The sequence below is a fragment of the Hypanus sabinus genome, chromosome 1 (assembly GCF_030144855.1).
Source record: "Hypanus sabinus isolate sHypSab1 chromosome 1, sHypSab1.hap1, whole genome shotgun sequence".
In the NCBI taxonomy this organism is placed as follows: domain Eukaryota; kingdom Metazoa; phylum Chordata; class Chondrichthyes; order Myliobatiformes; family Dasyatidae; genus Hypanus; species Hypanus sabinus.
The window spans coordinates 118600256-118627923 of record NC_082706.1 but is presented as its reverse complement, the minus strand read 5'-3'; the positions used below and the strand labels follow the sequence as shown (position 1 = coordinate 118627923).

The following is a 27668-nucleotide window of genomic DNA, read 5'->3' as shown; positions in this document are numbered from 1 at the left end:
AGAACTACCTGCCATTGCCTTGTAGTCTGCAGATTTAGCTTCTCCATTGAAAGGTCCAATGCCATATCTCATCCTGCATGGGAAAAGTGTAATCCAGTGGGATCTGATCAAAACTAGACTCTATCATTGCGAGTCCAGGTGGAAACTAGTGATGAACAGATGTGATGTCATTTGTCATTTTGTAGGGCTCAAACTTTTGAAACGTGCAGGATGTAGAGTACCTAGAAGTCGAAGACCTACTAAAGATTCATTGGCTAAATTTGAAACCACTGTGTCCAGTTATTGAAATATAACTTGGAAACATTGTTCAATACTGTAAGAAAATTGCATGTTCAAATCTCACTTCAAGACTGCGGCGTATAATCTGCTTAGCGTAGGCCATGTCTCATTGTCAGAAATGTTTTACTCCAGAAGAGACACTAAAAAGTCAGTTGTCCTGTCTTTTACACCTCCACTAACTAACTCCATCAGAAATAGTTTAGCAGGAAATGTGAACAATAGGATCCTGTTAACCTACCCAGCAAGAGAAGGCATTTTGAAGTAATTCAATGTATCTGAAGTGTTTTGTATTCACTCCTGCAACACAATAAGATGCAAAATCAATGTAAGTTTCTTCTGGCTAAATACCACCTACCTAGTACTATATCAGATACTAGAGTATACTAAATTTTAGTGAGAATGCTTGAAGCATCAACATCTAATGAAATTTTGAAATATAATGCCATAAAATTCTATTTTGCATTTAAGTGTACCTCATTAACTTTGCTCTAAAGTATCTACTGTGTATCGATGAGAATGTAGCATAGGAATCATCCTATTTAACCTTCACATTGTGTATAATATTACACAAGGTCACTCATAGTGCCTGTGAGCTCATCAAGCAATAAATTGCTAATGCCATCAGTAGTCACTAAAGGCAAACATTAATTAAATTAACAGCACTGTACTCATGGAAATTCAATTTCAGCTTTTGATTGTTGTGGTGTGGATGTGTTGTACATTGTGAAAATGCACCAGGAACCTTTTATTAGTAATTCTCAGGATGTAGTTGTTCTTGAGAAGTTTATTAAACTGCTACCAAATATGTGAAGTTCCAGGGTTTTTTTCAGTTGCAAGAGTGGCAACACCCCTTCTTATACTTCTTCCCTTCCCACCATATAAGGACATAGCCTTTCTTGGTGAAACAACGATGCACTGCACTTCTTCCAATCCAGTGTACTGCGTTCAATGTTCGCAATGTGGATTTCTCATACGGAAGAGGCCAAATGTGGTTTGAGTGATTTGCAGAGTATCTGAATCCAGTCTATAGTGGTGGCCCTGCACTGTTCACCATTACACCCCCACTCTAATCTATCTTTCTGTGACCACCTGCACTGTTACACTATGGCCCAATGTAAGCATAACACACAACACTTTGTCTTTTCTTTGAGCACACTGCAGTCTTCTTGACTCAATATCAATACCTCCAATTTTAAGTAACTCATTGTTTCTTCCCATATGGATCAGAATTAACCATTTCTGGCAAACACACATTTGTGATTTAAATCTCAGATTTTCTGTCCATTAGAATAGCCTAGCCTATTGTGCATGCCTTGTTTTTGACAACACATAATTCAGACAAAGAGTTGAATGTATTTAACTATCACATTATTAACTAATGGGGCCCTACTTTGTTAGACATATTCTATACGTTGTTCCTCATCTTCTCTGCCACTGAATAATACATTTGATCCCTTCACAAATTTCAGTGAAGGTTATAGCACCTGAAGTGTTAACTCTGCTTTTCTTTCCATAGATGCTGTCTGACCTGCTGAATGTCTCCAGTAATTTCTCTTGTTATCTTGTCCAAGCCAGGCTACTGTATCACAGGAGGGAACCTTGGCGATGCTTCCATGCACCTCAGACCCTTGACCTTTTATTTGGTAGATATTATGCTATCAAAGAAGAATTGTGAAGTTGCTCTAATATAACTTGTACATTAAAAATGCTCTGTTTACAGTGCACCAGTGAATGTCCAAGTTAGTGTATGGGATGTTAATCTAGAGGCCTGCATTAATGATATGGAGGATAAGTCCATATCAAACCAAGGTATTTTAGCAATGAAATTCATTCAATAGGTCCTGCTTTGGAGACAGGACACACTGCAGATGCTGGAATCTGGAACAATACATGAGATAATGATAAATTCCGTTGGTCAGTCAGCATCTACAAGGGAAAATAGATAGTTGACATTTTGAATTAAGTTGTTTCATCTGGACTGATGAAGTTTGCCTTCCATTTCTGTAGTGGAGAGCCTCTGATGGTTTGGGGAAGATTGACATGCCGCAGAATGTCATATATTTGAAAAAAGCTTCATTAATTACATGGTGGGCCCAGTTAAAAATTTATAATCAAAGGTGACTCGAGGATTGTGCTGAGTACAGATGGCAAGTATTGGTGATATCATTGCTTGAACTTTTGTTCTTTGCCACTGAGCATTTTGAGATTGATCAAGCCATGTTACACCACTTCATTTCCAGCGAACTGAATGTGGCACTAAACTGAGTTTTCTTCACAATGGAGGATGATGTGCTATAAAGAATAGTTAGTCTGAAGTGTTGTTAAGTTGTTAAGTGTTGTTAAGTTGCACTGTCATGATTCAGAGACTGATCATTACCATTTAGACCTTCAACAGCGCTACATCAGAATTTAAAAAAGTTGTAATCATTTCTGCTCTCCTTTAATTTTTGTTCTATCTCTTCAGAGTGGCCAGTCTTTAGGGAAATTATATTAATGACAAATAAGGAATCAACTGTTTGCCTCTTAGTGGGATTAATTCCTCCTGCATTCTTCCATTGAAGATCCTATTTTTATCAAGTTATAATTCTGAAGCTTATTGAACTGAACTGTACAGTAGAAGTTATTGAAGCTCATTTTGTCCCTTAAAAAAGTTAAGCATTTATTTCTATTCACTTTTTCTTTCTAATCAGCCCTGTGATTTGTAAATATCCAATTATGTTTTGAAAGTTACAGTAGAATTTCCTTGATTGTCTCTGTCAGTTTGTTTGTCCAAGGTCTGGATGATGATAGAGAAAGCTGCCTTTAAAAGCATATTTGAGGAGGAGCTGTTGCAAAATTTTAAAGTGCAGAAGATCCAACTATCATGCACAACACAATAGACCTTGCATAACCATAAGATTTTCTTTTCCATTGTATTGGCATGTTAAGTTCAAGTTTTAAGAGAGTGGGTGGGACTGTAATGTCATCAGATGATAAAGATCTTTAGTCGCCAGGAGGTAGCTGTGAGCACCAGCTAACTGGTCAAGGAAGGACAGGGATGTGATAGATGACTGATCAGTGGCCAGCTTGGGGATAGTGGAGAATTTGGGCATCTATCTGCTTCTTCATAGTATTTTCTCTAAAAAACACTTAGAATCAAGCCTAATACCATGCTGAGCTTTTTGGGAAACCCTGTTGGGTAAGCATTTAAAAATATAAATTCAAACTAGCAGTTTAGAACCCAACAGCTCCCATCTGAGCAGGATTCAATATACAAATCGTCACAGTCATATTTTTAATACACTTTTGCTTATTTTGTAAAGAGATTAGTGGTGTTACTACAACAAAACATGGTAATTAATTTAAATATGAATTTTATAGAACTTTTAAGCAATGAGTGAATATGAGGTCAGGGACATAGGAAATAGGATTCGACCATTCAGCCCATTGAGTCTGCCTCATCATTCGATCATGGCTAATTGAGTTTCCATCTCCTCTCCATTGTCCTGCTATCTCCCTGTAACCTTTGATAGCAATTCTAACCAATAATCTATCAAACTTACTTTAAATATACCCAATGATTTGGCCTCCCCATCTCTCCGTGGCAATTAATTCCACAGATTCACCACCCTCTAGCTAAAGAAGCTCCTCCTCACTTCTGTTCTAAAGGGACATCCTTGGATTCTGAGACTGTGCCCTCTGGTCCTACACTCTCACTATTGGAAGCATCCTCTACACATTCACTCTGTCTAGGTCTTTCAATATTCAGCAGGTTTCACTAAGAACAATCTCAACCCTTTAAGTTCCAGAGAGTACAGGCCTTGAGCCATCAAACAGTTCTCATATGTTAAACCTTTCATTTCTGGGATCATTCTTGTGAATGTCCTCTGGACCTTTTTCAATACCAGCACATCCTTTCTTAGATATGGAGCCCAAAACTTCTCACAATAATCCAAATGCAGTCAGATAAAAGCCTTATAAAGCCTCAGCATTGCATCCTTGCTTATATATATACCAACCTTCTCAAAATTAATGCTAACATTACATTTCACTTCCTACCTACTCAACTCAACTCAACTCAACTTAATCCTGCACAATGACTCCTAAGGCCCTTGAAACCTCTGATTTCTGAATTTGCTCCTCATTTAGAAAATTCCTTATGCCTTTATGCCTTCTACGTTAGTGCATGACCATGCATTTTCCTACACTGTATTCCATCAGTCACTTCTTTGCCCATTCTTCTCATCTATCCACATCCTTCTGCTGACTTCCTGCTTTGTCAACACTGCCTCCCCCTTCACCTATCTTTGTATCATCGGCAAACTTGTCCACAGACCATCAACCATCATCCAGATCATTTACATTTGATGTTAAAAGTAGCAGTCCTCATATCGACTCCTGCAAAATACCATTTGTCAGCCAATCTTCTGTTTTATTTTCAGGAAGAACACAGATAATTGTCATAAGACAAGTTCATTCATGTATCCTGTCAAAAAAATATAGCCATGCAGCCTGCCTTTTTAATTACTTGCTGCATCTGCATGTTATCTTTCAGTTACTTGTGTACAAACACACCTTGGTCCTTGTGAATATCAACATTTCTTTCACCATTTAGAAAAAACTCAGCTTTTCTGTGCTGGAAAAAAATTTACATTTTCACATGAATTCCATCTGCTAAGTTTTTGCCCACTTGGAATGACAGGATGAATTCCTCCTGTTCCTTTCCTATCCTCCAATTGGACAGCAGTGAATCAGTAAAAGCCATCAAGGGCAATCTGTAAGCTCTTTAAAAGATTTAACAAAATTGGACAAAAATGCATGAGAAGTAGTATATGGCATTTCACATACTATAGTAAGTATGCCGATGATACTAAGGTAGGAGTTGTTGTGGATAATGAGGTGGGTTTTCAAAGCTTGCAGGGAGATTTATGCCGGTTAGAAGAATGGGCTGAATGTTGGCAGATGGAGTTTAATGCTGAGAAGTGTGAGGTTCTACATTTTGGCAGGAATAATCCAAATAGAACATACAGGGTAAATGGTAGGGCATTGAGGAATGCAGAGGAACAGAGAGATCTAGGAATAACAGTGCATAGTTCCCTGAAGGTGGAGTCTCATGTAGATAGGGTGGTGAAGAAGGCTTTTGGAACGCTGGCCTTTATAAATCAAAGCATTGAGTACAGAAGTTGGGACGTAATGTTAAAATTGTACAAAGCATTGGTAAGGCCAAATTTAGAATATTGTGTGCAGTTCTGGTCACCGAATTATAGGAAAGATATCAATAAATTAGAGAGAGTGCAGAGACGATTTACTAGGATGTTACCTGGGTTTCAGCACTTAAGTTACAGAGAAAGGTTGAACAAGTTAGGTCTCTATTCATTGGAGCGTAGAAGGTTGAGGGGGGATTTGATCGAGGTATTTAAAATTTTGAGAGGGATAGATAGAGTTGACGTGAATAGGCTGTTTCCATTGAGAGTAGGGGAGATTCAAATGAGAGGACATGATTTGAGAGTTAGGGGGCAGAAGTTTAAGGGAAACACGAGGGGGTATTTCTTTACTCAGAGAGTGATAGCTGTGTGGAATGAGCTTCCTGTAGAAGTAGTAGAGGCCAGTTCAGTTGTGTCATTTAAGGTAAAATTGGATAGGTATATGGACAGGAAAGGAGTGGAGGGTTATGGGCTGAGTTCGGGTAGGTGGGACTAGTTGAGATTAAGAGTTTGGCACGGACTAGGAGGGCCGAGATGGCCTGTTTCTGTGCTGTGATTGTTATATGGTTATATAATGGGATCTCAGAATCAGGTTTATTATCACTGGCATGTGACGTGAAATCTGTTAACTTAGCAGCAGCAGTTCAATGCAATACATTATCTAGCAGAGAGAGAGAAAAAATAAAATAAAACTTAACAATTAAACAAATAAATCAATTAGGGATATTGAATAGATTTTTTAAAATGTGCAAAAACATAAATACCTGTAGTGTATATTCAAAAAGTGAAGTGGTGTCAAAGCTTCAATGTCCATTTAGGAATCAGATATTGGGGGGAAGAAGCTGTTCTTGAATCGCTGAGTGTGTGCCTTCAGGCTTCTGCTTCTCCTTCTTGATGATAACAGTGGGAAAAGGGCATGCCCTGGGTGCTGGAGGTCCTTAATAATGGACTCTGTCTTTGAGACACCGCTTCCTAAAGATGTCCTGGATACTTTTTAGGCTCGTGCCCAAGGTGTTGCTAACTGGATTTACAATCTTCTGCAGCTTCTTTCAGTTCTGTGCAGTAGCCCCTCCATACCAGACAGTGATGCAGCCTGTCAGATTGCTCTCCACGGTACAACTATAGAAGTTTTTGAGTGTATTTGTTGACATGCCAAATCTCTTCAAACTCCTAATAAAGTATAGTTGCTGTCTTGCCTTCTTTATGACTACATCAATATGTTGGGACCAGGTTAGATCCTCAGAGATCTTGACACCCAGGAACTTGAAGCTGTTTGCTCTCTTCACTTCTGATCCTCGATGAGGATTGGTATGTGTTCCTTTGTCTTATCCTTCCTGAAGTCCACAATCAGCTCTTTCATCTTAATGATGTTGACTGCCAGGTTGTTGCTGCGGCACCACTCCACTAGTGGCATATCCCACTCCCGTATGCCCTCTCGTCACCACCTGAGATTCTATCAACAATGGTTTTATCGTCAGCAAATTTGTAGATGGTATTTGAGCTATGCCTAGCCTCTGTGAGTTTCCTAGTGGGGACTGCATATAGAACTTTGTTATACTGGCCTTAAAGAAGCTCTCATGAAAGCAGCCACAAATGAGATACAGAAAAGACTAGAACAAGTTATGGACAGTGATGGGAGAAAAATAACAAACCTCTATTTGTGTTTGTACATGCATGTAGTGACACCTACTCTGACTGAAAGACCTGATAAAGCTCTTTCCTGCAGAAGGTGTATTGCTGTTATCAGATGCCAGTTAATCAATCTGGTAGATGTGGAGGAACAGAGGGATCTTGGGATCCAAATCCATACTCAGAGTTGCTGCGCAAGTTGATCAGCTCTTTAAGAAAAAAGAAAGTATATGGTGTGCTAGCCTTCGTTAGTTTGGGGATTTAGTTCAAGAGCCATGTGTAATGTTCAAGGTTTGTAAAGCTCTGGTTCGACCAACTTTGCAGTGTTTAGTTCTTGTCACCTCATTATAGGAAGGATGTGAAAGCTTTAGAGAAGGTGCAGAGAAAGTTTATGAGGATTACAGAAAAGGAAATGTTGAGTGAGTGAGGTATTTTCTCTCTGGAACGAAGGTGAATTAGAAGTGTCCTGCTAGAAATGTATGAGATTATGAGAGTCCTAGATAGCGTTGGTAGCCAGTACCATTTTCCTAGGTTAGCAAAGGCCAACATTAAAGGACTTCCATTGAAGATGAGTGGAGAGAAGTTTGGGTAAGACAATAGAAGTAGATGTGCGGTGCTGGGGATGGTCATAATCCCGGATACAACAGAAACATTTAAAATACTCTTAGATAGGCATATGGATGCAAGAAAAATGGTGGGTTATTGGCTGTGCAGGAGGGAAGGGTTGAAATATGTAGGTTGGCACATCATAGGCCAAAGGGTTTGTACTCTACTGTTCTACGTTGTAGCATCTTGCAGTGAGATGTACAAAATAGAAATGCTGCAGTTAGCAAGAGTGCGCAGAGTTATGTTTCTCCATGTCTCTCGAGGAATGAAAACTGAGCTTGGCAGTGGCTGTGAGATGAACAGTAATATCATATTGGGGCCCTAAAGGACTGCTATGTATTTTGCTTCATTTAGTGTGTTTATAATTTAAATCCAGGGTTGTCCAATTTTGTACTGTTTAGTTTGTGTTACCAGAGTAACTGCTATGCACACGTTAACATCAGCTGCTTGTCTGATGACAGGCAAATGTCCACCCCACCTAAGAGGAATCATAATAAGTTGGGTTTAATATCACCAGTATATGTTGTGAAATATGTTAACTTTGCGGCAGCAGTACAGAGCAATATGTGGTAAATATTTTTAAAAAAACTAAATTACAGTAAGTATGTATATGTATATTAAATAGTTAAGTTCAAATAAGTAGTGCAAAAACAGAAATAAATGAAAAAAATTGTGAGGTAGTGTGCATGGGTTCAATGTCCATTTTGAAATCAGATAGTAGAGGGGAAGAAGCTGTTCCTGAATTGCTGAGTGTGTGCCTTCAGGCTTTTGTACCTCCTACCTGATGGTAACAATGAGAAGAGGGCATGCCCTGGGTGGTGGGGCTCCATAATGACGAACACAGCCATCCTGAGGCACCGCTGCTTGAAGATGTCTTGGATACTGTGAAGGCTAGCACTCATGACGGAGCTGACTAATTTTATAACATTCTGCATCTTTATTCAATCCTGTGCAGTAGCCCCACCCCCCATACTAGACAGAGGTGCAGCCTTTCAGAATGCTTTCATTACACAGCTGTAGAAGATTTTAAGTGGTTTAGGTGACAGACTCTGACTGTACTGTAGCTGCTGTCTTGCCTTCTTTATGGCAGCATCAATATGTTGCAGCCGGGTTAGGTCCTTAGAAATATTGACATCCAGGAACATGTAATTGCTCACTCTCCTCACTTCTGATCCCTTTATGAGGATTGGTTTTTGTTCCCTCATTCTATCCTTTCTGAAGTCCACAATCAATAATGCTGAATGTAAGATTGCTGCCACGACACCAGTCAACTAGTTGATATATCTCACTCCTGTATGCCCTCTCAACTCTGTCTGAGATTCTGCCAACAATAGTTGTATCATCATGCAAGGTTATAGATGGCGGTTGAGCTATGCCTTTCCACATAGTCATGGGTGTAGAGAGAGTAGAGCAGAGAGCTAAACACACACTCTTGAGGTGTGCCAGTGTTGATTATCAGTGAGCTGGAGATGTTATTTCCAATCTGCATAGTTATTCCCAGATCAGTTTCTCAGTGAAGGCAAATTGACAGATAATGTATCTAACCCACACAACACCATTTTTATGCACTGGTTCAGCATTTATGAAAAATACACGTGGGTTCAATTTCTAGGTCCCAGTATAATTTCTTGTAATAGTAATCAAACATCTAGCCAATTAAAGTATCCACCATTCTCTCCACATTCTATTTTCTGCCAGGTGGGCAATTTCCTAATCAGGTCAAAAATCTTCCATTAACCCCATAAGCTTCACCTTTCACTAATGAGGGAAGCTCATAAAATAATTATTTATAAATTCACCCCTATTACTTTGTTCACTTCTTTAAAAAATAATTCAGTTTGTCAGGCATGACCTGACCTTTACAAATCCATGCTGGTTCTCTGATCAGCTAAAAGAGTTCAAGGTGATGCATGTGGCCGACTTAAATGTGTAGAAGATCCCAAAGCCTGTGTTGTTGTAACAGTTTTTGTTTTCTAGCTAAAGCCCATTTGTTTCTTGCTTTTTACCACTTAGCTTGGATTGAAGTTTCAAGACTCCTTACAGAAGTATGGTTGAAACAGACATATTAAATTGTACGTTACAGTTTATGTATTTCTATTTCAGGCTAATAAAACTGGTAAAAGAAAATCTGAGCCAGCTCTTGATGGATTTATTATAATATATTTTGGTAAAAATGAATCTATTTTACATTTTATAAAGTAGATCAAGTTACCTGTGTCCAAACCTGAATGAAATATTTGCACATCTGTGAAATTGATGACCTATTTGCTCTACAAAAGATAAATGATAAGCAGATTGCAACATAATCAATTTAAAAGCCTGATGGAAAAATAAAAGAATGATTTTCATTTAATGAAATGAAGTGCAGCAAAGAAGCAGTCAAAACCATCAGCAAAATGGAGCCAAGAATTCCCTCCTTTTGGATCAGATTTTAAAAGCAAGTTCTGGTCTTTGTCATGAAACCTTCAAATGTTTTATTTCATTCTCTTTCCTGTCCTTACCCTTCCTGTTAACTTCACACAGTGTGCGTACATATGCACACACATTCACATTTACACTCCCTGAAAGACACACACTTTCATTCCCAGGCACACACTTACTCCCCTATAAGGGAGATGGTCAGTATAAAGATGAGACAGGAGCCAGAGGTGAATGGTGGATGAAGGAGGGTTAAAAGATTATACGCAGATTCCACAAGGCAGAGGTTTGTGGGTGGCTGGGGTGGGGGGGAGTGTAAGGCATTGACAGGCTGATGGTAGACAGAGGCAGGCAAATTGAAATAAAGTGGGAGGCAGATGGTGTGTGGTAGAGGAAAAGGAACTGATATTACAGGGAAAAGTAAATGGCAGAGGGAACATCTGTGGTGGGGAGTTGTTGCAAAGATGAGTGATGGGGGTTCTGAAAGGGAGGGATGATAAAGGGGATAAAAATGAGATGATCAGGAGGGTACCACACATAGAAACATAGAAAACCTACAGCATAATACAGGCCCTTCGGCCCACAAAGCTGTGCACAACATGTCCTTACTTTAGAAATTACTGATGCACCATCAATAACTCTCGGAGACGGGAGGCAAACGAAAGGCTTTTATTAGCAGCAGAAGTCACCACAACATCTTGGAGACTGAGTGAGGAGCAGTGCCTCCAATCGCCTTTATACAGGGATCTGTGGGAGGAGCCACAGGAGCAGTCAGCAGAGGGGCGTGTCCAGACAGGTATACTCATAGTTTACCACAATTACCTAGGGTTACCCATAGCCCTGTATTTTTCTAAGCTCCATGTACCTATCCAGGAGTCTCTTAAAGGACCCTATTTTATCCACTTCTCCCACCGTCGCCAGCGACTCATTCTGTGCACTCACCACTCTCTTCGTAAAAATCTTACCCTTGACGTCTTCTCTGCACCTACTTCCAAGCACCTTAAAACTGTGCTCTCTTATGTTAGCCATTTCAGCCCAGGGAAAAATCCACACGATCAATGCCTCTCATCATCTGGTATGCCTCTATCAGGTCACCTCTCATTCTCTGTCGCCCAAGGAGAAAAGGTCGAGTTCACTCAACCTGTTCTCATAAGGCATGCTCTCCAATCCGGGCAACATCATTGTAAATCTCCTCTGCACCCTTTCTATGGCTTCCACATCCTTCCTGTAGTGAGGTGACCAGAACTAAGCACAGTACTCCAATTGGGTTGACCAGGGCCCTATATAGCTACAGTATTACCTCACGGCTCCTAAACTCAATCCCATGATTGATGAAGCCCAATGCACCTTATTCCTCTTAACCACAGATTCAAACTGTGTAGCAGCTTTGAGTGTCCTGTGGACTCGGACCCCAAGATTCCCTCTGATCCTCCACACTGCCAAGTGTCTTATCATTAATACTACTGTATATTCTGCCATTATATTTGACCTACCAAAATGAACCACTTCACACTTATCTGGGTTGAACTCCATCTGCCACACCTCAGCCCAGTTTTGCATCCTATCAATGTCCCGGTGCAACCTCTGACAGCCCTCCACACTGTCCACAGCATCCCCAACCTTTGTGTCAACAGCAAACTTACTAACGTGCAGTTTACTTTCTTCTCGGTCATTCTTGTCTGCAGCATTTCCTGTTGCAACTTGCCTTCAGAAATCTGATCGGTTTGCTTCTTTGGGGTTGGGAGAATGTCATCATAACCTTGCTAATTTCAGTTAAAGACTATGGAAAAGGCAGTCTTGGTAACCTTTCACTTCCTGGCACAAAGGTAGTAATGCTAATTATAGTGCAGCAGCTGCTTTCCTGACTCTGAGGTCAGCAAGATTAGGACTGAATTGTTGATTTATCTATAAAGCAACCAGGCTTGTTCAAGGATCTACCGCATGAAAGTGCTCTTAACTTGAAAGCATTTTCAACACACTGTGTTTGCATTCTTGTCTGTACCTACAGGGTAAGGTGTCACACAGAGACCAGAAGCTTCCCTATAGGGCAGAAAGGGAAAGGGAACCAGTGTGAATTGAGCGAGCCACTGTTGCATATCTTTGAACAGATGGATTAACAGTGGTGTTAGCAAAGGCTTGGCAGGAGCTCATCAGTCCCCAGGCCAGGAATGGTGGGTTTTCAGTTGGAAAGACTTAAAAGAGCTTGGAACATAAATCAAATGGTAATGCAGGCACCAAAATTACATCTAGGGGCCCTGTAACGGAAGCTTTTAAACAAAAATGCTTATCTTCCTGTCTCTCCACTTATTATAAGTAATGGTTGATAGCATGCCGAAGTAAATGGACGATGATGTACAGTAAAGAAGTAAAGCAGTGAGGATGTACAGTCCAAAGAAGAATTGCATTTTCTTTAACTCTGTGTCTTTGTGTTTGGAACAAGGCATGATATTTTATTCAATAATACTGGCAACTGTACTTTTGACAAGTTTCCTATGTGATTTGGTGCTAATGTTAATGAATATTCAATTCCAGCTGCTGATTTAAAACAAATTGCTCCAGAAATTGTACTATTGTACTGTGCCTGTAAAATTGCATTGTAATAACATTGCTGAGGGGAGAAATAAAGAAAAATGAGCACAAAGTACACTCCCATCACTGCCATTGGAATTCAATGGGGCTCAGTGCATTATGTGCACCGGGGAAGGTTTTTGATTCCGTGTCCACAAAGGCCTTTTCTTTTATTGCATCTGACACTGTAAAGCTTATGAAGGAAGTTGGTTCCATTATAGATTGTGTGAGTTTGAAAAAGATATTTTTGGGTGTGGCTAGAGGATGATTTGACATGGCAATAGCAGTATAGAGGGAGCACAAAGAGAGGCTGGATAGAGTGGCATATTGATAGGGGAATGTATCAAGGCAATGTCAGAGGAAGTTATCTCACACTCCTTAACAACAGACCCAGAAGAATCAGATCCTCTTCATCAAATACCAAAGCAGACTTCAACTTTCTGTGTACGGAACAGTTTTATGCAAATCATGTCAGGATGTACAGTAAAAAAGATGAATGCATGGCTGAGGAATTGGTGTGAGGGTTTCTGGATCATTGGGATCTTTTCTGAGAAAGGTACGGAAAGGATGTGTTACGCCTGAACTTGAGGAGGACCAATATCCTTGTGGGAAAATTTGCTTGAGCTATTGGGGAGGGTTTAAACTGGTTTTGTGGGAGGATGGGAACTAAGAATGATAGCAGAGTGGATGGGGCATTTGGTGTACAGGTAGATGCAGGGGTAAGGTAAATCTGTGAGGAAGGATAGACAGTTGATAGGGCAAAATTGCATTCAGTTGAATGGGTTAAAGTATGTCTATTTTAATGCAAGAAGTAACAGGAACATGGGTGATGAATTTAGAGCATGGGTCAGTATAGTACATGTATCTATGAGGTTGTTGGCATTACAGAGGCTTGGCTATCACAAAGGTTAGAATGGAGGTAAAAGAGGTGGAGGAGTGGCATTGCTAATTGTGGATAGTATTGCAGCCACAGATAAGGAGGACACCGTGGAGGGATTGTCTACTGAGTCAGTGTGGATGGAAGTCAAAAATAGGAAGAGTGCAAGAGCATGGAGTTATATAGAATGCCTATTCTCCATTTACAATTGGGACACTGAGGAAATTGGGAGGCAGATTTTGGAAAGGTGGAAAAATTACAGGGTTATTGTCACAGGTGACATCAGCTTCCCTGATATTGATTGGCACCTCCTTAGTGCAAAAAGTTTAGATGGGGCTGAATTTGTTAGGTATCCCAGAAAGGATTCCTGATCTAATATATATAAACAAGCCAACTAGAGAAGAGACCACGTTGGACTTAATGCTAGGCAATGAGCCAGGTCAGGTGCTAGATCTCACAATGAGAGAGCATTTCACAGACAGTGATCACAACTCCCTGACCTTCACTATAGCCTTGGAGGGGGATAGGAGCAGCTGGCATGGGAAAGTATTTAATTGGGGGAGGGTGAATTATAATGCTTTTAGACAGGAACTGTGGAGCATAAATTGTGAACAGATGAACTCTGGGAAATGTACAACAGAAATGTGGAGGTTGTTTTGGGAGCACTTGCTTGGAGTTCTAGATAGGTTTGTCCCATTCAGGGAGGGAAAGGGTGGTAGGGTGATGGTTGACAAGAGATGTGGAAGACAAGAGAAATGAAGAGAAGAGCTTATTCAAGGTTGAGGAAGCAAAGATCTGACAGGGCTGTAGGGAGTTATAGGGAAGCAAGAATGGAGCTGAAGATTGGACAGGGGACCTAGAAGGGTACAATAGAAGGCCTGGTGAGAAGGATTAAGGATCACCCCAAGGCATTCTACATGTATGTAAAGAACAGGAGGTGGCCAGATTAAGGGTAGGATTGATCAGAGATAGTACAGAAAGCATCTGCCTGGAGTTGGAACAGATAGGGAGGTCCTTAATGAAGACTTTGCTTCAGTATTCACCCATGAAAAGGGCCTTTACTTTTGTGAGGATAGCATAAAACAGACCGATGTGTTTAAACATGTTGATTTTAAGAAAGATGATGTGCTAGAACTTTTGGAAAACATTACGATAGATAAGTCCCCGGGGCTAGATGGGATATACCCCTTATATCTTGACTCCATTGAAGTAGTGTTCCCTGAGATTTTTAGTTTTTAAGTAGACTTATATCATCTCTTGCTAGCATTAGCTACTTAACTTTTGGAAGGACTTAAATCTAAAGCTTATTAAATTCAGTGCTTTTACCACAGGAGGATGAGAGATCCTGCATTCTCACTGTTTGCAAGCAGAGGCTGAACAATGCTGCTCCTGCTGCTTTGTATATCGCAATCTGAGAAAGCATGTCGTACTTGCAGTGTGGCAGCCTTCCTTATTGGACATGCTGCAAGGGTCCTAGTTGCTGCTGAAATTAGCATTGTTTTAGCAGGAAATCCATCTCTCTGGAAAGAGGGCATGTTATGTAAAGAAAATGGCGGTGTTGGAAGGGGGATGCGGTTAAAGGATGACACAATGAGTAGAAGGGGTTGTGCCTAAGGATAGTAGTTAAATTTAATATCAATCAAAGGATGCCTACTACAGTCATGATCCCAGCACGTGGTTAGGACCTAAACTAAGAAAGGCTGCAGGAAATTTCAATCATGTCTCCAGGAGAAAGGCAGACATAATGATCTTTGACTAGTTTTTAAACAACTGTTAACTACTTTAAAAGAAAATCTTAATATTTCCTTCTCCTTTCCAATTTTTATCCATGTTCTACACTATTGTCAATTGAGCATTCCAAGGCCATCCTGTTCTGGCCCACTTGAGCTCCCTGATGCAGTGTCTCAACTCAAAGTGTTGGCAATAACCTTTTCTCCCACCGATGCTGCTTGACTTGCTGACTTCCTCCGGCAGATTATTTTTCTTTAACTGCAGATTCTGGTATCTGCAGTCATGTATATCTCTATTCACTGGTATAGTTTGTCCGGTATAGTGTACTGTGGAACAAAAATATTTTTTGTTCTTGCAACAGTAGATCTTTTATAAATTGAGTACCAAATGAAGTCTCACGTAATGAGCAACTTGATATTTTGACTAATTTAATAAGAAGTAATGGTTAGGTAAAGCACAGCCTGGCTTAAAAAATATAATTGTATGATTGATTTAGGGAAATGTCGAAAAGGAATCAAGATCTGTATAAAGAGTTTTTGTTTAATCCAGTGAAGAGGAGGAAAAACATGAAGTACAGATGAGATTAGTCACCAGATATATACAGAATTAAGGGAATGTGTCCAAATCCCACAGTTTGCACCACATGTTCATATAATTCAATGTCAGAATAGCAACTATTTTTGCCACTTTATTTCCATCTTTATGATAAATTTGGTTATTTTGAATGGAGTCAGCAGTAAAGAATTCCAGTCTGAGAACAGCATGAGAATAATTGAGCTTTTGCTGCATTGGTATTGCCACAGGTTCTTATATAATCACAATAATATCATCCATTGGTCCATAAACACATGAAAATACACACAATGTGCTAGAGGAACTCAGCAGTCCTGACTGCATCTATGGAGGTGAATAAACAGTTAATGTTTCAGGACTCTGTCAGGACTAGAAAGGAAGGGTAGGGATGCCAGAATAAGAAGGTGGGGGGTGGAAGGAGTGGAAGGTGATAGGTGAAGCTAGGTGGGTGGGGGAAGGGGGATGGTTCGGTGGAAAACGTAAAGGGCTAGAGAACAAGAAATCTGGGACCACGGGAGAAAGAGAAGGAGGAAGGGCACTGGGCGAGATGATAAGCAGGAGAGGAGAAGAGAAAAGGTAAGGAGGGGGCAGTGTGAGGAATTGAAGAATAAGTAGGGGAGGAATTACTGTAAGTTGGAGAAATCAATGTTCATGCCATCAGGTTGGAGGCTACATTACCACATAATGTTTGAGAAGGTGTTTCCTTGGCAGCTGCTTAGTAAGTGTTTTATAAGTTAGGCATTGCAAGAAACTTTATTAACAATTACAACTAAACAAGTTGTTTAGCCTGTAGAAAAATAACAGAATTTTATGCCGGTAATTCAAATAGTTGCCCCCTCAACCTTCTCTGCCTGTCTGCAGGCTGATGTGGCCAACTGCAACAATCTTCTCTCATCTTACTCAACTTCAGTTAGATGTTTGGATTAGCCTGATTCCATTCATTCATATCCATCAGTTGAAATGTTACTCCGCACACTGCTCTGTTGTATCTGTGCTTTCCCACCACCACCTTCATCTTCATTTATCTTTGTCCCTTTTCTGTAACTCATTCAAGTGCTTCCCCTTGGTGATGTGGAAGAACAGCATAATTTTCCACAGGTAAGCTGCCCACACTCAACTCCAGCTTACTGCTCTGTAATTCCCTTCACTGCCACTGAATTGTTAGACTATGTAAATGATATTCAAAACTGGATGAGCAGAGATTTTCTCCTAACTAAAGCTGAAGCTAATGCTTCTCTCTAATGCATCTCTTACTTCTCTCATACGTCATCATTGTGACTTTTTCAATGCGATCACATCCATTCGATCTTTTAAATCCTTTCAAAGAAACTTCCAACTACTTAACACAGACAAGAAAAATTTGCAGATGCTGGAAATCTGAGAAACACACAGAAAATGCTGGAGGAACTCAGCTCGCCAGGCAGCATCTATGGAAAAGAGTGCAGTCGACGTTTTGGGCCGAAACCCTTTGGTAGGACGGAGTTCCTCCAGCATTTTCTGTGCGTTGCTCGGATTTCCAGCATCTGCAGATTTTCTCTTGTTTGTGATTAGATTACTACACTGTGAAGTCTCTTCCAGGGATGTCTACCCTGAACAAGTTTAAATCCTACCTTTGATGGGAGTTCAGTGAAACCTTCTCTCGCTGCTTTCCCCTGTGACCCCTGCTGCTCCAGTCCTGCCAAAGGGTTTCAGCCCAAAACGTCGACTGTATTCTTTTCCATAGATACTGCCTGGCCTGCTGAGTTCCTCAAGCATTTCATGTGTACTGCTTCCAGCTACTTAATTTCTTTACTGAGTCCTGATGGATCTTCCCAATGAAAACTATCACTATCAGGGAAGATATATATTTTTATTTTACAAGCGTATCCACGTTTTCTTTTTTAAGACCACTGAACACAATGTTATTGCTTAATATATGTGCAATTTAAATGTCATGTCATTGACCTGGAATGCTGTCTCTGATATTTCCCACAGTACTGATTGAATTGCTGAGTTTTGCTAGAGTTATCTTTGTTCCGTATTTCTAGAGTTGACAGTAATTTGCATGGTAAATATCCAACCTTTCTCATAGAACTTTAGAAATAATTCAAGCTGAGGAATGAAAGCCATTTTCTGTGAATTTAACATATTTCTGTGTCCACTGTGTGGTGTAATGCCTCCAACGGATGTCAATTCCTCTTCACTTCTTATTCAGCATTACCTTCTTGACTCCCTGGTTTGCACTCCCACCTGCGTTAGCACTTAGCACTCCCTTTTCATGACGGCTTCCCGTCCAGCCACAAGAGATGCCACAACTACTCCTTTACCTCTTCTTTCCACACACACACTAACAAACACAGAGCCATTCACGTGCACTTCTTCTAATCTAGTGTACTGGATTTGGTACTCATGATGAGAAACAAGATGCGTGATGTGTCACTGTTTGTGAGAATAGAAGAACCTATTGAGGTACCCATGAGTTTCCAACTTTCCTTAACTTTAACTCTCTATTCAATTTCACTTTGATCTCTCAGTTCTAACAAATCCCAATATAAACTCAAGACCAAAAAATTGATTCTGGACTTCAGAAAGGGTAAGGCTAGAGAACACACATCGAGGGATCAGAAATGGAATGATTGAACAAATTCATGTTTCTGGGTGTCAACATCTCTGAGGATCTATCCTGGGCCCAATATATTGACACAGTTACAAGAAAAACAGGACAGTGGCTAAACTTCATTAGGAGTTTGAGGAGATTTGGTATGTCACCAAAGATACTTGCAAATGTCTACAAATGCACCGTGGAAAGCATTCTAACTGGCTGCATCACCTCCTGGTATGGTAGGGTGGGATGGGGGTGGGTAGGCACGCACTGCACAGGATCAAAGTAAGCTGCAGAAAGTTGTGAACTTAGCTTCATCATGGGCGCGAGAAGGAGTGAAACCTCAGAAAGACAGCATCCACCACTATGGACCCCCATCATGTCCTCTTCTCATTGCTACTATGTGGAAGGAGGTACAGGAGCCTGAAGGAACACACTCAGTGATTCAGGAACAGCTTCAGCCCCACTACCATCAGATTTCTGAATGGACACTGCACCCATGAAAACTATCTCACTGCTTTACCTTTTCTCAATTTGCACTACTTATTTAATTTAGCTTTTTTAATATATACATATTGCAATGTACTGCCGCTGCACAATGGATTTCATGACATATTAAAACATGATTCAGATTCTGATGGCATCTGTTTTTCATTCAATGTTTTTCAATGATGAAGTAATTGTTAGTGGAAGTATCATTGGCAGGTCAAGAAGGTGCCGAGCTGTGGTGTCTGTCAATGTCAGGGCTCGGAGTTACTTTTACAGTAGGTTCATAGGGATGACTTTAGGACAGCAGGTTAGTGTACAGGGCCAAGGATGTGGGGGAGTTAAAGTCAGGGGTGGTAAATGATGGATTCTGAGTCGAGCACGAAGCTCTCTGTAGTCATACATCAGTGATTTTGAAGTCAACTTGGCAGCTGGTCGTGGTGTGTGTGCTGGTTGTTAACACAAACAGCGTATTTCACTCTATGTTTCAATGTACATATAAATAAAGCTGAATCAAAGAATAACAGCACTTAATGATGCTAAACAGAAGTAGACCTAATATTACCTTACATATAATAACTGAGGCAGCAATTTCCAATACTCGTGCCAATGATTAGGAGCTAAGCAGAGAACTGAGTCCAGGAACATAGTACAGATGTTGGTGATAATAAGAATAAACATGTGAGGGGCAGTCTGGCAGGAGAATGTGGTAACACGAATTGGATTGAAAGAGGAGTAATGTCAAAGGAATATTTAATATCAATGAAGATGGTAAAGAGATTGAGGGAGTACATTTGTTGTAACCGTGATTGTAGTGAAAATCATTGATCATTTTAATAGCAGCCACAGATAGATGTGGAATGCTCTAAACACATGGAAAATAGCAGATAAGTAAACAGATTTAGGGTGCTGGGCCTTGGAACTAAATGGCTAAGTTCAGTTTGATTAGGGTTATCTCTGTGGCTCAGCAAAACTTGGCTTAGAATATTTGAAACAAAGAGAATGGCCAGGGATACAATATAGAGATCTAAATTACTAAAGAAGACAGTGCAAAAACATATTACCCAGAGTGTTCTCAAGGTATTGAGAGATAGGATGAGAAAGTTAAATCTCCACAAAAAGGTTCCACTTTGTTACAGATCAGCATATGCTCTCTCAGCCTGCTGAGATATCAGAATTATATTGTGCTGAAATTTTGAATTATTTCCTTTTGTACTTAACAGGAGATTGTTTTCTTTTGCAGGTGATTCAGTCAGCAATCCACCCTTCATCCATGACAACACAGTTTACAGTAAGATATTTCAGATCCTGTACAGGAATGAGGAGATCGTGGTGAACAGTTCCAGTCTCTTCAGAGTTCACCTCTTATTGGATGGAGAAAGGGTGAGTTATTTTATTGAAAACATTGCCCTTGATGACATTGCAAAGGGAGAGATGACTACTTGCATAATTTATAGTGGTTTCATTTACAAGAAAGAAAAAACAATATTGGCATAATTGTAGACTTATGGTTCAAAGTTCAAAATAAATTTATTATCAAAGTACTATTGTGTCACCACATGCTATCCTGAGATTCATTTTCATAAAGCATTGGTATTTTTTTTACAATTAGATTGCAAATTTACCCCATAATGTTCAAAATAAAATCAGAAAATGATGGAAAAACTCGGCGGGTCTGGCAGTATCTTTGGATTGAGAAGCAGAGTTAATATTTCTGGTTAATGAGCTTCCATTAGATTTTTAGCATGTGCAATTTTCTGCATTTCAACTCTAGTATTCTCTTTAGAATTCATTTTCTAAATAAATGGCAGAACTATCATTGTAATGTCTTGCTTGACTAACTCAGTATAAACTTTGAAACATAACAGCCTAGAAATTGGAGTTTATAAAATCCAGTTTGATGCACAAATTATGCATGAAAACATTTAACACATGTTTAACACAATAATAACAATAATGTCTGTTACTGATTGGTTCAGGCACCTTTTAGCATGATACACCATAGACGACCAGTCACTTCCCCAGCTCATTTGTGCATGGGATCACATCGTAAAAATGTGCAATAAATCTCTATCTGATGGACATAAAATAATTCATTCAATTTTCATTTATATCCACAGAGGAAGGATCATAAATGTTGGTATAGAGATGAGAATTAAAGGGAATTTTTTAAAAAACTTGCTTATGCTGGAAATCTGAATTAAAAACACTGAATGCTGAAAACACTCAGCAGCAGGTCTGTGTAAGTGGAAACAGGTAATGAGATAAGGATCAGCCTTACTTGCTATATGTACATTGAAACATACGGTGAAATGGGTTGCTTGTATCCGAGATGTACTTGGGGCAGCCTGCAAGTGTTGCCATGCCTCTGGCGCTAATAGAGCACACCCACAACACACTACACCCATGTCTGTGGAATATCTATGGGAAGAACTCAGAGCACCCAGAGGAAACCCACACAGTCACAGGGAAAATATGCAAAATTCTTACAGGCTGCAGTGGGATTTGAACCCTGATCGCAGGTTCTGTAAAGCATTACTCACACTACTCTGCTACTGCACTGCCCACACAGAATTGAGCTTTCAGATCCAAAGCCCTGGAATTGTTCTGAAAACAGGATTTCAGACCTGCAACATTAACTCATTCCCTTTTCACAGATGTTGCCTGAGCTGGCTGCTCTATACTGTATATTTCACATATTATTGCTGGGTCTCACAGTACTGATTGTATATGAGCCCTGCAAAGATTGGTGTGGGGAGGTGAGTTCATGCCTCACAGGGACAGTGGTCTGCTCTTGCGGCGAGAGTGACCCCCCCCCCCCCCCCAAACTACTAACCTGTGCTCCTCCCCTTTCTGAATCTGCTTACTTCCATGACAGCCCTCTCTTTTACAGCTCTGGCTGCCCAGGAATCTGCTCCTTCAATCATTGACTTACTCCCATGGAACTGGGCAGCAAAAGATGGATAAAGGTGCCACTTTGAATAGTGCAGGTCAAGGTTTAATACGGTGATCAGCAAGAAAACCTCCCTACACACGTAAAATGCCAGAGGAACTCAGCAGGCCAAGCAGCATCTCAGGAAAAGAGTGCAGTTAACATTTCAGGCTGAGACCCTTCCGCAGGACTGGAGGAAAAATTGCTGAGGAATAGATTTAAAAGGTAGGGGGGAGGAGAGAGAAACACAAGGTGATAGGTGAAACCTAAAAGGGAGGGATGAAGTAACAAATTGGGAGGTTGATTGGTGAAAGAGATATAGGGTTGGAGAAGGGGGGGAGGTGTCTGATAGAGGAGGATGGAGGGTCATGGAAGAAAGGACATGGGGAGGAGCACTGGAGGGAAGTGATGGGTGGGTAAGGAGAGGAGTTGAGGGAGGGAAAAGGTGAAGTTTGAGAAATCAATGTTCATGCCATCAGGTTGGAGTATAAGGAGTTGGAATATAAGGTTCATCCAACCTAAATGTGGCCTCATCACAACTGTCAAGGAGGCCATAGATTGACGTACTGGAATGGAAATAGGAAGTGGAACTAAAATGGGTGGCCACTGGGAGATCCCGCTTTTTCTGGTGGACGGAGTTGGGGTGCTCAGTGAACCGGTCTCCCAATCTGCGTTGGGTCTTAACGATATACAGGAGGCCACACTGGGACAACCGAACATGGTATATGACCCCAATAGCCTCACCTAGAAGGACTGTTAGACTCTCTTGTCCATTCGTCACCCCCATTGATCTCCCTCCTGGCATTTATCCTTGCAAGTGAAACAAGTGCCACACCTGCCCCTACACCTCCTCCCTCACTACCATTCAGGGCCCCAAACAGTCCTTCCATCTGCAGATTTTCTCTTGTTTGTGAAAACCTCCCCAGCAAGCTTTAAGTGTAAACTTTTCCAAATGAGCTATTTTTGGATGTCTTTGGATTGGCTATTGCTCAATGTGTGGAAAAGGATTTGAAGCTTTATCCACTGGCTGACTGCTTCTGCCTCACCTTTAGATGTCCTTCACTTTCTTTAAAGTAGCACAGCCAGTATACAGGCAGACTCAGATTCACTTCTGTTTCCATTTCTTCTGTTCTAAAAGACTGTTCCCTGAGGTGGACAGAAGAATTCAGCAAACTTTGCTCATTCCGCTCTTTACTCTCTCTTGCTTCTGCTCCCCGGAGTAGATTCTGTGAATCTATAATATTGTGTATTGGAATATCATTGTCCAGCATTTGTTCAGCAACTGTTAAGTCATAAGAAGTGTACCTGTATTTGCTTAAAACAAGTTGAATAGTAAGTGATAAAAAAGTACTGAAAATTGCTCGATGTTTTGCTGAAAATCTGTTTTATGAAATTCTGTTTTATTTTTAAATGTTACTTTGACAGTTTCATGGAAGTCATTTTAGTAATGAATTTATATTAAGAGAGCTAAAATAAAGCAATTTTATCAGTGTGATAATCTGCCAGATTGGAGTATTCAGCCTCCTCAGGCAAGTGAAAGGCGATTGGTTTTTTAACAGTTCCATTTTAAGTGCTAGGTAGTCTCATGAGATCTCTATCTCCACCCACTCCTCACTGTGGGGTCCCTTTCATCCTGTGGAGAAACTCATCTGCTGTCTTCAGACTCCAGATATAACCTTATAATTTGTAAATCAATTCAAAAGTGATTTCAGGTAAACAAGGAAGAATCCTGATGTATCCAAGTAATTAGTCCATTAATGTATATTCACAAACTTTAGGGAAATCTAGAACAACTGAATTGAGTGTATGTAGACCAGGAGAACCATCTGAGGGATCTTTCATTGTAAATTCAAGTGTTATGTAGGGAAACAATAGTTTATCCTATGGATACAGCAAGGGAGTTGCTAGAGTTAATCAGACAAGTTTGCAAATGGAAATATCGATTATAGAGGCAACAATGCAAGTTTATTAAAAACAAGCCCTTCTGTTGCTTTTCAGTTCTCCACAGTTGGAAACCTCCAGAGGTTTTATTTTACAATATTTTTTCTTCCTATCCTTTTGCATTTAATGTTTCCAGTTCTGCTTCATGTTGGCCTAAAAGTGAGGACGACAGTTTGCATTTGATAGTGGCCATTGTTCATTAGATGCCCATCACAAATAAAGGCACTTGTTCATTCTCCTCTCCGTACATTCTAGTGTTATCTTCTTTCAGATCCCAGCTGTAGGAGATTTGCCACTGCCACAAAGAATATGAAACCTCTCTGCTCTGGACAGCTCCTTACGTCGTTCACTGGCGTATTTCTTCCTAAATCATCAGTGAATACTAGTGATTCTGCAGGTGCTGGAAATCCAGAGTAACATGCATAAAATCCTGGAGTAAATCTGCAGGTCAGGCAGCATCTATGGAGAGTCAACATTACAGTCTGAGAACCTGCAACACCTGATGAAAGATCTCAGCCCAAAACCTTGACTCTTTATCACTTTTCACAGATGCTGCCTGACCTGCTGTGTTCCACCAGCATTTTGCATGTGCAGATCCTGAGTAGATCTTCCTTACTTTCTGAACACAAAAATAAATGAGCGGAATGGTAGCATAGCGGTTAGCGTAACACTTCACAGTGCCAGCAGCCCAGGTTCAATTCCCACCCTGTGACTGTGTGGGTTTCCTTCGGGTGCTCTGGAATGCTCCCACAGTCCAAAGCTGTATCATGTAGTAGGTTAGGTTGTCCTTGAAAACTGTCCTGTGATTAGGCTAGGGTTAAATAGGTGAGCTGCGGTGCAGCTCATTGGCTCTGAGGGGCCTGCCTATTCCATTCTGTATCTCCAAGTAAATGAATACATTGCAAAGTTGTATTCAATAGCAAGTGTTTTCAGGCCAAAAACTTTATTTAAAAACCCGATCTCCTGTGATTTTCAGCAGAATAATTGGTATTGGTTTTATTTTGTCACGTACCAAGATACAATGAAAGTCTTTGGTTTGCATGTTATCCATACAGATCAGTTCCTCACAGTGGTAGAACGAGGTGATACAGGGTAGGGGTCAGGATTTAGAGCAGAAGACACTCAGCTGCTGATTCAATCATTGCTCAGTGAGGCTAGTCTAACACTGCACTGCTTATTGAAGTAATGACACTTTTTGAACTTTTTTTCTACTTTAGTGTTGTTTGATTGATTGGGCTACTTGCTGAAGATGGTGTTATCATAGTTTAGGAAAACTGACAAAAACAAACTTCCTATTTTTTTATATAAACTACCATTTAAAATGAATTTGTCAGTTGGAATGATGTAGTTATTGTGCAAGACATCTCAAATATTTTAATAGCTACATGTCTCCTGTGGTGTTGAAATGGTAAATCAGGTGCATTAAGACAGGTGTAATATTATGGCTGTAATATGGTGTGTTTCTGACTGTATGACTATAATATTCTGTGTTTCATATGGTGAGTGAATTCCATATTTCTAAGTAAACACAAAAATCTCTTTGAACTTGAGAATAATTTAGTTAAGGAACATTTGCAGACTTAAATTATAGAATGGCTTCAGGTTGTGGCTGAAAAGTACTTGGTATTTTCAGATTGGTTTAATGAGCAATATAATGTGCTGCTTAGAATCTGTGTGGTCTTACTACTTTGATAGCAATCCATAAATAGAAAACTTCATTTTTGCAGATAAGAATGGGTTTCATTTAAGTTGCTTCTGACTGGCCTGTTGCTGCAGGTACAACCAAGACAGATGAATGTCATTGCTTGATAAAGGAGCACTTGAAACAAACAGTGAACAGATTGAGATTTTTTTTCTGGAACCTATTAAACAATTTCTTCTCTGCCAAGGCAAATCTCATTATAATCACAAATGTGAAACATGGCATGTCTTGAAGATTATAGGTCTATCTTACTCAAGTCTCATATGGTCTTAATTTAACAAATTAGCCTTTGGAAACTTCCTTTCTCATCTTGTCCTTCTTTAAAGTGAAGCCTCCAACCTTTCTTTCTTTTAGGTAATAACTTTTCTTTGTTCTTTTCCCCGCAAAGTTATTGATAATATTCTGCTGATTATCTTCTAAGCTATCATCACTTATTCCGCTGGAGCTCATCAAACACCTGTACAAATGACTTGTTCATCCAATCCTCAAGACCACAGAAATAAATACCCATTATAATTTCTGAACCATATTTCTCAGTGCCTGAACCTTCAGTGTTTTTCTTGTTCAGAACCAAAATAGTCAAAGATGAAGCAGCGAGTTGGATATATGTCCTCACATTAAAAATGAAATTGCCATACATTGTAAACGTATTAGTCCATCCACCCAAACAGTAGGGTAGTGCCAGTAAATCGTGGGCATGATTTTTTGGTGCCAGAAGCATGGTGACACCTGTAGGCTGCTCCCAGCACTATCCCCAAATTGAGCTGATCTTCAATGCAAGTGATCCACTTCACTTAATGTTCCGGTTGTACAGCATATGTGACAAATAAAGCTGGCCATTCCCATTATCATGGCTTTGGAGAGAGTGCTGAAGAAATTTTCCAGGATGCTGTTTGGATATGAAAGTTGTACAAACTTGTGGTTGTTTAATCTGGTGTGGAGAGGCAGGGAGGAGATCTGATAGAGGTTTATACATTTGGGATAGTCAGTGGACAGCCACTATCTTTTGCCCTGGAATGAAATGTACAGTATATTACCAGAGGGCAGATGTTTAAGGTGGGAGAGGATAAGTTCAAAGGATATGTGTGGGACAATTTTTAAAAAAATTTTGTTTTTTTTTTAAACACAGAGAGTGGCGGGTGCTGGAATGCAGTGCCTGGAGTAAATATAATAGAAGTGTTCAAGAGGCTCTTAGACAGGTACATGAACGTGCAGCAAATGGTAGAGTAAGGATATTGTGTTCAGCAGAAGTGATTAGTTGGGTATTTGATTACGAATTTAATTACTTTGGCATAACATTGTAGGCTGAAGAGCCAATTTAATTAAATTAGTAATCAAATGCTCAACTAATCACTTTTGCCTACACAATGCGGTACTGTTCTCTGTTCTATCAACTTTTCATCCAAGTCATTTATATTTATCAAAACAACAGAGGGCCCAGTTTGGATTCCTGTGAAACATCACTGACCTCCAGCTAGAATAATCCCCCTTAATCACTATCTTCTGTTAACAAGCCAATTGTGAATCCAAATAGCCAAGTTATCATGGATCCTACATGCCATGTAGAACCTATCATGTAGGACCTTATCAAACAGGCTACAAAAATCCATCTACACAACATCCACAGCTTTAAACTCACCTATTAAATTGGTCGTCTCCTTGAAAGAATCAATCATGTTATTATAGGCATGACTTCAAATTCAAGTTCAAACTAATTGTCATCTGACTCTACATATATTCAAACAAATGAAACAACGTTCCTCTGGATCACAGTGCTCCCACAAAACGTATAACATACACTGCATATAAAGCAAAATATTACCATAAGTAAGTTAATAAAATAAATATCTCAAAATGCTTGCAGTGCATGCACAGGTAAACAGCTCACTGTCTTAGTGACGAGACCTTGGTGGTGACGGGGCATTCATTGGTCTCACAGCTGGAGGGATGAAGCTGTTACCTAGTCTGGCAGTCCTGGTCCTGCTGCTTTTGTACCTCCTTCCTGAATGTGGTGAACTACATATACCTGTCTGAACACGCACCCCCCTCGCTGACTGCTCCTGTGGCTCCTCCCACAGACCCCTGTATAAAGGCAATTGGAGGCACTGCTCCTCCCTCAGTCTCCAGGATGTTGTGTGATGGTCTCTTGCTGCTGACAGTGC

General features: G+C 40.2%; 1 protein-coding gene across 2 annotated transcripts in view; it reads left to right on the top strand.

The window, feature by feature from the left end:
• Positions 1-27668, top strand: part of fam135b (family with sequence similarity 135 member B) — a 381705-nt gene that overhangs the window by 176774 nt on the left and 177263 nt on the right. For both annotated transcript variants that reach the window (XM_059975315.1, XM_059975310.1), the window contains exon 4: positions 20175-20314. In XM_059975315.1, coding sequence (XP_059831298.1) covers positions 20175-20314 — 140 coding nt within the window. The remainder of the gene's footprint in view (positions 1-20174; positions 20315-27668) is intronic.